General features: G+C 36.6%; 2 protein-coding genes across 2 annotated transcripts; one reads left to right on the top strand and one right to left on the bottom strand.

Annotated features, from left to right (window-relative positions):
- The first annotated feature begins 1,292 nt into the window (after positions 1 to 1,292).
- LOC117912974 (trichohyalin) lies at positions 1,293 to 5,028 on the top strand. The gene is made up of 2 exons (XM_034827799.1): positions 1,293 to 1,591; positions 2,547 to 5,028. Exons 1-2 carry the CDS (start codon positions 1,535 to 1,537, stop codon positions 4,812 to 4,814), a joined length of 2,325 nt encoding a protein of 774 aa, XP_034683690.1. The 5' UTR covers positions 1,293 to 1,534; the 3' UTR covers positions 4,815 to 5,028.
- Positions 5,029 to 5,441: 413 nt separating this feature from the next.
- On the bottom strand, positions 5,442 to 9,959 carry LOC117913469. The gene is made up of 5 exons (XM_034828454.1): positions 9,772 to 9,959; positions 8,211 to 8,578; positions 8,037 to 8,128; positions 7,455 to 7,928; positions 5,442 to 6,597 (listed from the first exon to the last, which is right to left on the bottom strand). Exons 2-5 carry the CDS (start codon positions 8,574 to 8,576, stop codon positions 5,613 to 5,615), a joined length of 1,917 nt encoding a protein of 638 aa, XP_034684345.1. The 5' UTR covers positions 8,577 to 8,578; positions 9,772 to 9,959; the 3' UTR covers positions 5,442 to 5,612.
- Between the last annotated feature and the right edge of the window lie 821 nt (positions 9,960 to 10,780).

The raw sequence follows: 10,780 nt of genomic DNA, 5'->3' as shown, positions 1-10,780 counted from the left end.
TTCCATTTAGTATGAAAAAAAGGTGTTATTGGTAGGGGATTTGTGCTGATTTATATAACTCGTTCAATAAACAATTGTTATCATATCAATATGTATAACACAAGATTAATCTAAATTCTATTTAATAATTATTTTAATCAATCCAATCTTAAATTTATAATTACAACCTATTTAACTCACATTTTATAACGATCCAGACTCAACTGTGTAGATATTCTTCACTCTGTATCCAAAAGAATCTCATATTTACAGCTTTAAAAAACACATTTACAAAGTTAAGAATAATTTACATTTATATAGTGTCAAAAACTTTTTATCTGATATGAGATATTACAAACATTCCTACATATAGACATAATGTCTTTATTGTATCTTATGGGGTTGTAGGGCCAAACAAACAAATATTATTTACGGGACTAAACAAACTCTCACACCAAAGTTCATGATCAACTTTGATAACATTTGTAATGACTCACACCTAATTGTGTAGAGATGTGGGGGTTTGTTTGGCCTTATAAAGGAAGGTTGTCTGTTTAGCCTCACAATTCCATCGTATGTTATGTCTATATGAGGGGTGTTTGTGATATCCCATATCAGATAAAAAAAATAAAATACTAGAACCATATATATATGAGTTCTCTTTAATCTTATAAATGCGTTTTAAAACCATGAGGATTCTTTTAGATTTAGAGTCGATAATATCTATATAATTGAGTGTTTATCGTTATATTGATTATTAAATAGTTTATACAACACGTTATGTATAACAAGCGACGTATAACAAGCCATCTACCTATTTATTGGGTTGAAAATAATGCATAGCTGAAGCTTGGAGAGAAGGATGGATGGCAGCTTTGTATCCACATCAATTTTTAATCCCCACAATAACCCCACTTTATAAAAGGAGATGAATGGTGTGAATCACATTAAAGCTGGACCATTTATTAAATGAAATCAAACGACCACATGGACCTTTTTTTTTTTTTTAGAAAAAAAAATTAATGGATTTCATCATTTTTAGAAAGTGAAATTAAAAAGTCAGATAAATGGCTTCGATAAAAGGGAATGAGGGATGTATTTTATTTTTTAAAATTATGATAAAATATTATATGAAATTAAAATAACAAAAATATAATAATTATAAATTTTAATTTAAATATAACACTGATCGGGTAAATTTCCAATCCCATGCTCCCGTGACCACCAGATTTCCCCTCCGACTACACGTAGGATTTCTCCTATCTATAATTTGATTGCACACGCGCATTTGACTAACCTGCACCCAGTGGCCTTACATCCTCTGTGTAAGAAATTAAGAAGTAAGAACCCGGCTCACGTTAGCTTGTCTGCCCCCTTTCCACGAGATTCCCGACGAAACGTATTGCTAAAGTGCGCCTTCTGCTTTTCCCTCCCATCGCTTCCACCATTTCCAAGGAATCTGTGTCTTTACATCTCTAGGTTATGCTCTCTCTGCATTTCTTCTATCTGTAGATTCTAGCATCTTCTTTGTACGGATGCGTTCCAGAGCTGAGCTATGGCCTTCACAGCCGTTTTCCACGTTCCACCCACCTCTTCTCATCATTACTCCCAGGTTCTCTCTTCTATTTCACTCATTTTTTTTACAAACTTTGCACTGTATTATTGATATAAGGATATGATAAATGAAGGTGCGAACTTTGAAGATGTGTGCTAGGGCTTCTTAGGGGTCCAATTTGAAAGAAAAAAAGACGGAGTATTAGGGTTGTGTATTTCATTTTAGATGTTATGGAGCATAATGGTATGTCATAGTGAATATGGCAAGAGTTGAAAGATCATTCAGGACATGTTTGGATGTTCCTTGGAATTTAAAAATCATTGCCCAAATTTTGTGTTTGATTTATTATCTATTTATCTTAGATGATTTTATTTTTTAATTTCTAGTTTTCTAGTATGTGATTATGGATTTGTAGCTTCGGGTTCCATGTAAAACGAAAATGATCACTATCATTTTCTGCAGGACATCCAAACAGTCCTTTGATGGATGCATCCATTCATTTGATTTTGGGTTGTTCATAACTGATATGATTATTGTCTTCCCTAATTGCAAAAATTTGGGTAATGAACTTGGCCTCCGATCGAAACTGAAAATTTTCCATCTTGATTGTTTGGGGTGATTCAACTTATTCCTTCCTTTTCTTGTCCCAACCTAGAGATTTGTAAGACTGATGGTAAACTGGGTGTTGCTCTACAATTCAGTTCTTTTGCTTTACCTCTATCTTCTGATTATCCTGTAGCGTTTAGTTTTCTCATCCTTCAGCTTATTGCTTCTAGTTTTTGAATCCTCTTTGCAAGTGGGCCTCATCAATTTAATTGCTTTTTCACACTGGTTTATTTTCATCTGGATGATAATTGGATTTAACCCCAATATTGACCAAATGAAGGACAAAAAAAAAAAGAAAAAAGAAAAAAAGAAGAAGAGAAAATAAGACGGCAAATGTGTATGCATTTGGGTTGGTTGGATTCTTAATAGATTATGATAATTTTTTATGGTGTAATGCTGTCTGCAGTTGTGTTCCCTTGGGCTCAACAGGAAGCAGAAGAGATTAGCTGTTACGACAACTTCAAAAAGAAAGGGTCATTCCAGGTGGATTGTCAAATCAGTCTTGAACAACAGGAAGTCAAGCATAAATGACAATGGGTCAACTGAACCAGCTAGGGTTCTTCTGGAGAGGTTGTTTGCACAGACGCAGAAACTAGAAGAACATATGAGTAGGGATCCTGGTCTTCCACTGGACATACAATTGGGGCTTAACCTTGAAACCTTAGAATCTGATCTTCAGGCTGCATTGGTAGCCTTAAAGAAAAAGGAAGAAGATCTCCAAGATGCAGAGGGGATGGTTTTGATGGAACATACTGAATTAAACCGTGCAAAGGAGGAGTTGAAGCGGCATGCAGAAGAAATTGCTGTTGCTTGCTCTAAGCACGAGAAACTAGAAGAGGAGCTGAAGCAGGCAAATCTTAACCTAGCTTCTCGAGCAAGGCAGATAGAAGATCTAAAACTTCAGCTTAAAAACAGAGACCAAGAAATTTTTGCTGCACGATCTGCTCTGTCTTCGAAACAAGATGAAATGGATAAAATGAGAAATGAGTTGATGAAGAAGACTGAGGAAGCTGCTAAGAAGGAATCTGAAATTCAATCAATGGCTAAGCTCCTGGATGAAGCCAATGAAGTTGTCAAGAAACAAGAAATAGAACTGCAAGAACTTCAAAAATCAATCCAAGAGAAAGAGGAAGAACTAGAAGAATCTATGATGCTTCGGAAACTTGAAGAGAAGAAGCTCAAAGTGGCAGAGGCCAATTTGGAGAAGAAGACAATGGATTGGTTATTAGCACAGGAAGAACTGAAGAAATTGGCAGAGGATGCAGCTAAACACATGGGAGAGAGTAATAAAACTATGAAGGAATTTAGAAGAGCGAAGAGGCTTCTTCATGATGTGAGATCTAAATTGGTTTCTTCCCAGAAATCTCTCGCTTCATCAAGACAAAAAATGGAAGAGCAGGAGAAGCTGTTAGAGAAACAACTCGCAGAACTTGAAGAACAAAAAACTAGCATTAATCATTACATGACGAGTTTGAAAGATGCCCAAATTGAAGTAGAGAGTGAAAGAGTGAAACTGAGGGTTGCAGAATCTCGAAACAAGGAGCTTGAGCGGGACTTATCTGTGAAGAAGGAGCTCATGGAAGAGTTACAAGAAGAGCTGAGGAAAGAAAAATCTTCTTTGCAACAGGTAATCCAAGAGACGTCTTTTCTCCAAAAGGAGCTTGATCAGAAAACTACTGAATTTGGAGAACTGCATAACCTGCTTCAGGTTAAAGAGTCGGAACTAGTGGAAGCTAGACTAGAAATCCAGCATTTGAAATCTGAGCAGGTGTCCCTTCAGCTTATCTTGAAGGAGAGAGATTTGGAACTCTTCAATGCACAGAAAAAGTTGGAGGAAGTAAACCAGGAAGTTTCGGAGCTAAAGATGCTCATGAATAATAGAGAAGACCAGCTTATGCAGGCCACTACTTTGCTGAAGGAGAAAGAGGAACATATGCTGATAATGCAACATGAGCTCACTGATACGAAGCTGAAATTTTCTGAAGCAGAGAGTGTGGTAGAACGGATTGTAGACCTCACAAACAAACTGGTTATCTGCACAAAGGATGAAGAATGTACTGCAACTAGCCCATTTGATGATATGGGCCAGAATTTACTACACCAACTGTTTGAGAAACCAACCGATGATTTTAAGAGGCAGGAGAAAAGGTTAGAAACTGAACTCGAGTTGACCAGAGAAAGCCTCAGAACGAAAGAACTGGAAGTTCTAGCTGCACAGAGGGCTCTCACAATTAAAGACGAGGAGCTCAAAATAGCTCTTGAGAGATTAGATGCAAGGGAGAAGGAACTTAGAAGGATGAAGGAAGAAATGATGGAGGATGCTAATCATCTGAAGAATCTTTATGCTTTGGCACAAGAAAGAATTGGTGAGAAAAGTGTTGGTGATTTGGTCATTGAGAAACTCCAACTGGAGGCAGCTCAACTGGAAGTTGAAGCTGCAACTAGCGCACTACATAAACTTGCAGAAATGAGTTGTGAGCTTCTGCATAATGTTAGCTTGAGCGTTGACTCTGAGACTGATACTGCTATATTCCTGCCAAATGGTTTTGATCCCTGGTTAGGTATGCATGAGAATAATGAGCATTTTACCAAGGTTAAAACTGAAGTTGCTCGGCTTTCAGCTATCACTGACCAGCTTGTGCAAGAGGCCGGCGTTGTTGGTGCTGCAAACTAGTAGAGTTGAGTTGACCAGATTCTGTGTGGATATCTAACTGATTTATGTACTAGTACATTAGTAGAAAGTGTTTGGGGTATTAGTTCCTTTGTTTTAGTGGCACTTGTGTGAAGCCATGTTGTTACATCATGTTCTACAGTCAAAAGAGTCAGAGAGTGTTCACCTTGTATAAATTCCACAATTCAAATAAAAAGGATATTTTATTTTTATTCAATCCCTCTTTTCCAAACGGGTTTGATGCCATGTGGGATATGATTTTGGATTGTATATTTGTCATATGACTCGGATGTGAGGTACTGCCAAGAAGCAATTTCCAGAAAGAATGACTTCTAAGCCCTAATGATCTCGAGATGCACACTTCATGAGGACCTGATTAATAACGTTTTCAAAAACAATTTTTTAGTGGGAACTTGGAATGTTATTAAACTTATTGTTTATGTTTTCAAATATTTTTTTAAAATAATTTTTATATGTAATGTTTTTATTTTCAGTTATTTTTAATTTTTTTTTTCTTTTATATTAATGGTAAAATCCCTTCATACTCTCCATGGGACCAAACCCTTGGGTGTCAACCTTGTGATAAGACGGGAAGATCCAGCAAATAATAAGTCAAAGCAGGCAGGTCCATAAGATAAAGCAGAAAAATAGACATATTTATAGCACTGAATTCACTTTAAAAGTATATATACACCACCGTAAATTCATCAACTTGGATACCCATTTTGCAGTACTTTTTGGTTCTAAACCAGCTAATGGATTTCCTCATGCAATTTTATGTACATGCCAGCAAAGTTTCACTTAGCTCTTGGGCAGAAATTTACCGGCCATTACCTGAGCTAACACCTTCTCTGAGGAGACTGCCACTGTTTGAGGAAGCCAAGCTGCATTGCCGGCAGTCTGATTGTCCAAATGTTGACTCTCGTTCTGTGTCATAGTGCTCTGGCCTCTCTTCTCCTTTGACCTTCCTATTCCTATCTTCTTTCCAACAAAAATGCCAAACTTCATTGCCGAAAATAGGCCCAGTGCAATTAGAAGTGGCCTCACAGCCCAGTGAAAATCCTCCAGATGTTGATACTTCTTCACCAATCCAGGACTAGTATTAAAAGAAACCAGTTCCACTTCAGCTGGGTCTGCCAAGAAGCTGCTGCATTCATCTCCTATAGGCAGCCTCCCTGGGAAGTTAACAACCAAGCATCCGTTTGGAAGGACCTGCCAAATCCTTCCTGTGGCCCAAGCCCCGCCCCTCTTCCGAGGCCATTCAAATCGTGGGCTTAAAACGTTTGCCTTCAGCCTCACAAACTGCCCCTTGCAATAAGATTCTGCCATCTGGAGATTGGTACAACTTCCCTTCCAAAGAGTCTCCATCCCAATAAATCCAACATCCACGCTGCCATCACGACTGATAGAATGAAGAATACCCACCCGTGAATTCCTCCTGTCTTCAGTCTCCAAACGCACCCAATCCCCTGCTGCTAAGCCTGATGTAACCCGCTCCAATGTATATTTATGAACCCTTAAAGGATCATGGATGCCTAGGACCCTCACCAGAACATAACCATCTTGATCAGAGTCCCGTTCTAAACCCACCACGGTTCCTCCCGGCACATCCATGTTCTCAGGTTTGCATGAGTGCGGTGGCTTCCTCGAACGCACCAGGTCACCCACTTGGAAATTCTCTTTAGAGAGAAACCATTCTGAGTAACCATTAACAATAAAATTGTCCGTAATTGTTCTACTCCCAAGCCCTGTCCAGCCTCCATCACTGTAGACTGCATTCTCAGAGCTGCAAATTTGGTTGCAATTAATGACATACAAAAAGGAGAAAAGAAAAAGATCATCTTAACTGGACATTTGAAAACTAGCTAATATTGCAACAATAAGTGTTCCATAAGTCTCTCAGAAAATGATTGTTGTAACCTTACTAACAAGCTTTCCACACTTACTGCTGCTTCTGTTCTCAAACCCTGAATTAGCAGAGGCTAGTCAGTTCCATAAAGGCTGGTATTGTTTGAAGGCCAGCCAATTTAAGTTTTCTAAATCCACACTATAGTCATCCTGTCCACATGGTTAGGAATAATAACAAGGAAAACATAAATACAGCACAGAGGACCATGTTCTTGGAGGTAAAACCTTTGAAACATAAGAACATATTATTCTTTGCCCACAGCCCTGAGCAGTCTCGTTCATCCTTTTCAAATGCAAACAAGTCTATCATCCTATAAAATCATATCATCACCAATATTCACTCTCCCACCAATACATTCATATATACACATATATGTGTGTGTGTGTGTGTGTGTGTGTGTGAGTATATATATGTATATATTTGTTTATGTTTTTTTCTTTCAAACATACAAGAACTTCAAGTACAGCTCTGAAACAAATCCAATCCTACCTAAGTTGATCACATGGAAACGCCATCTGCATAGCAAACCTGTTCATTCCTCTTGTTTATCTATGAAGTTTTTAGTCTGAAAATTTATGTAAAAGCTGGACATAATTGTTAACATTTCAATTAAACATATATGTCAGACCATGATCAATGAATACTGACATTGAACTAAACCTAAAAGATGACAGAAGCTTTTATATTTGAGACTTAAGAATTGAAAAAGAAAAAACAAAAAATAGAGAACCTACCTTTTGAATGCTTCTAATATATTTTTCATTGAAGGTCGACTCCTGAAGTCATAAGCAAAGCAACCAATGATAACTCTCTCGACAGCAGGAGGAAGACCACTTGGAATAAATGGTTTTTCTTGCTTTCTGACAACTGAGTCATGGACCTCCTCAACTGACTTTCCACACCAAGGCTGAACACCAGTCAACATCTCCACAATGCTGCAACCAAATCCCCATGAGTCAGTCTCTAAGGACAGGGGACCTCTTACTTCCGGTTGCCACTGTTCTGGGGCCATGTAGTTTGGAGTTCCAAGTCTCCGAGCTATATCTGAGCTTGGCAATGGAATCTGAAGCAGTAAATAAGGAATCCCCAAATCTCCGAGAATTGCTTCATCATTTTGATTAAGTAGGAAATTATAAGGCTTAAGGTTAAGAACCAGAATCTCTTTTGAGTGCAGTTCTAAAATTGCTTGTGCCAAATCGATCCCATACCTGTAAATATTAGCAAGAAGAGAGGAAGTGAGCCATACCATCAATCAAGAAGGGAATCTCAGATACATATATGAACATATCTTTTCAGCCGTCCCAGACCAACATCACCTCAAAATGTCACGCAATGAAAGCTTCCCTCCTTTAAGATGAGCCATTTTGTCACCAAGAGATCCCTCATAGAATTTCATGATAATACAAATCTGGAAGGACATAGAGCAGGCCAAAAGTGAGGAAGGTGACAAAATGTCCACAGAGTATGCCAAATATATACAAAAGACTAACCTTTCCACTTATAACTGAAATCCCATGTAGCCAGCAAACACCTTTTAATCCTTGGCATTTAGAAAATAAGTTTTCCAATTTATCCAATACAACCTTCATAAGATCCTCTTTGATCGGATGTAACATTTTGATAGCCACTTCATGATACTCGTCATAATCTTCTGCGAACAAATGTTGGGTTGCTAACCAGACATCGCCAAAGGGCCCTCTACCAATTCTGTGTCTCAGTTTCAATGTTGCAGGATCAATCCATGGACTAATCAGGTTTGGTGTTGCTACAACAGTCCTAAGATGATCAGGATCTCCTTCAAAAAGTTCAAACTCAAAAGCAGCAGCTGATTGAGTTGCAGCAGCTTTTCCAGCCATTCCTAATTAAGTAGGATAAATTAATCATTGAAAATCACAAAACATACTAAAAGATAAACAGGTAAACATCAAAATGCTTAGCTCTCCATTCATTACAGGTTCAAGGTGGTAATCTAAGGCTTGTTACTGCCCCACAAAAGAGAATCAGCAGGTACGATTAAAAATTGTAACTCGGGTTCACTAGATCTCTCCCATTCCCTTTTAATTGTCCATCACAATTCACAACTGTGTGTCTGTAAAAAACCTGTTAAAGTCCAAGCTCTGGTTAAGGGTAAAAATAAGCATCTTTCTCCACATAGCTGGTACCGGGATTTCCTGCATTGGAGTAAGGAAATCCAACTCTGGGACCAGAGTGTGGTTCACCAAGAAGCCACAAGCAACCACTTGATAAAAAGTCAAGTTGCTTTTCCTCAGTTGAGGCGTGAATTGCACGATATTTCAATGAAAATCACATTTTCGGAATTATAAATATATGAACATAATTCAACATGTTCAGTGATTCAGACATGATCATATGCGGAAAGGGCCTTGAATCAAAGTCTGAGTTAATATAGGTTGAACAAAAATTACTTCAACTGACTCAAATCAAAATCTTGAAGCAAAAAATTTATGATCCCTTGCAGAATCATTTTTGGACATCTTTAGTAATTTATTTTCTTAGTAATACACAAGCGATCAGAAGTATGGGACAATGTTTCACTGTAACCTAATTCATCCTAAGCCCAGAAATTATAAGAAAAATCCAATCATGTAGAATGATATTAATACAGGAAACATTTGAAAACAGATAGTAGTAACTAGGATGAACAAATGAAAGTTTGTAAGCACAATTGAAAAATAAATCAAGCATACGGAAAATAACAGAAACATCTGTTTGATTGCTAAGAAAAAAAAAAACCCTTCTAAGATTCTTATCCGGATAAAACAAGGAATTCCAACGAACTCAGTCTTAACTCAACTATGTCCCGTACGGTCTTACTTGAGTTGATTTTTCCATTTTGAAAATAAATGACAAAATAAAACATAAAACCCACAATTTTCGTTCCTTTTCTTCTCTTTCCTTTTCTTTCCTCTTTTCCTCAGTGACCAAACAAAGAGGAAGAGAAGAACCCATGATCCCACAACGAAAATATTTGCAAAAAGAGGAGAAAAAACTGGAATTTCGATCAACACCAAATTGGGAAAGAATACATACCGACGGCAGAGGTGGAAATTGTTGATGATTTCGACGAATTAAAGGTAAAAAAAAAAAAAGGCGGTAAGTGCGGATTGAGAATCAAAAGTTTTCAAACGCAAGAATATTAATAAGAATACGAAGAAGAAGCAGACTGCTTTGTTTACAATCCTGCAGAGGATGATGATGATGATGATGATGATGAGTTGTGAAGGCGGACCGGACCTCCTATAAATATCAGCCCAAAATCTTAATCTTAATTTTATCAAATGTAAATGTAATTGTATCGAAATAATATCCATATCGTTAAATATTTTATTCGATATATTCCCTGTAATAAATAAAAAAAAGAAGATAAATTTTAAATTAAAAATAATTATAAAATGTATTTTTGAGACTGAAAGCAAAATTTTTTAATTAATTTAAAAAAAAAAACAGTTTTCAAATATACTCTTAAATATACTTGCATATATTTTAAATCTTATAGATTATAAATTTTTAATTATAATTTGGATAGTGTGGTACACATCATCATTTTTATATTTTTTATTTTTTATTTATATAATAAAAGGTGGTTAAATGTGATAAAAATTAATCCGAGGTGTTAAATGTCAATATTTTTTATTTAATTGTATTTTTAGTTTGCAACTTTGAGTCTTTTAAATTAGGCAAAATTTCCGTATTAAATTAATTAATTACGTAATTAATGTGTAGTTTGTTGCCGTATCATTAGCATGCAGTTAGGCGTCCATTAATCTAACGTTTACTTTTTCATAAATTTGGGCCACTTTTTTGGCTTGCTATTAATAATATATATTAATTTATTTATTTTTTCAAATAAGGGACGTTTTAAACTTTGAAAATTTTGAAACGTTTCGATTCCAACCCATTCACAAAGCAAGATTCTTCCATTTGGTTGTCCTTGGCCAAAAAGTAAGGGTTGTCTTAATCAAGTTTTATAATATTTTAATTAAAAATAATATTTTGATCACATCACATGGCTGCCACGGTGGAAGCCCATGTTCACAGT

Source organism: Vitis riparia, chromosome 4 (genome assembly GCF_004353265.1).
Source record: "Vitis riparia cultivar Riparia Gloire de Montpellier isolate 1030 chromosome 4, EGFV_Vit.rip_1.0, whole genome shotgun sequence".
Lineage (NCBI taxonomy): Eukaryota > Viridiplantae > Streptophyta > Magnoliopsida > Vitales > Vitaceae > Vitis > Vitis riparia.
Note: the sequence above shows the minus strand (reverse complement) of the source record. Positions and strands in the feature narration are given on the sequence as shown.

What these genes read in the sequence shown, in the direction of transcription:
- LOC117912974 (XM_034827799.1), top strand. Translation starts at nt 1,535, where the DNA reads ATGGCCTTCACAGCCGTTTTCCACGTTCCACCCACCTCTTCTCATCAT. An exon ending in CTTCTCATCATTACTCCCAG is followed by an intron (nt 1,592 to 2,546) that starts GTTCTCTCTTCT and finishes TGCTGTCTGCAG; the next exon opens with TTGTGTTCCCTTGGGCTCAA.
- LOC117913469 (XM_034828454.1), bottom strand. Translation starts at nt 8,576, where the DNA reads ATGGCTGGAAAAGCTGCTGCAACTCAATCAGCTGCTGCTTTTGAGTTT. An exon ending in TTTCAGTTATAAGTGGAAAG is followed by an intron (nt 8,129 to 8,210) that starts GTTAGTCTTTTG and finishes ATGTCCTTCCAG; the next exon opens with ATTTGTATTATCATGAAATT. An exon ending in ATATTAGAAGCATTCAAAAG is followed by an intron (nt 6,598 to 7,454) that starts GTAGGTTCTCTA and finishes CCAAATTTGCAG; the next exon opens with CTCTGAGAATGCAGTCTACA.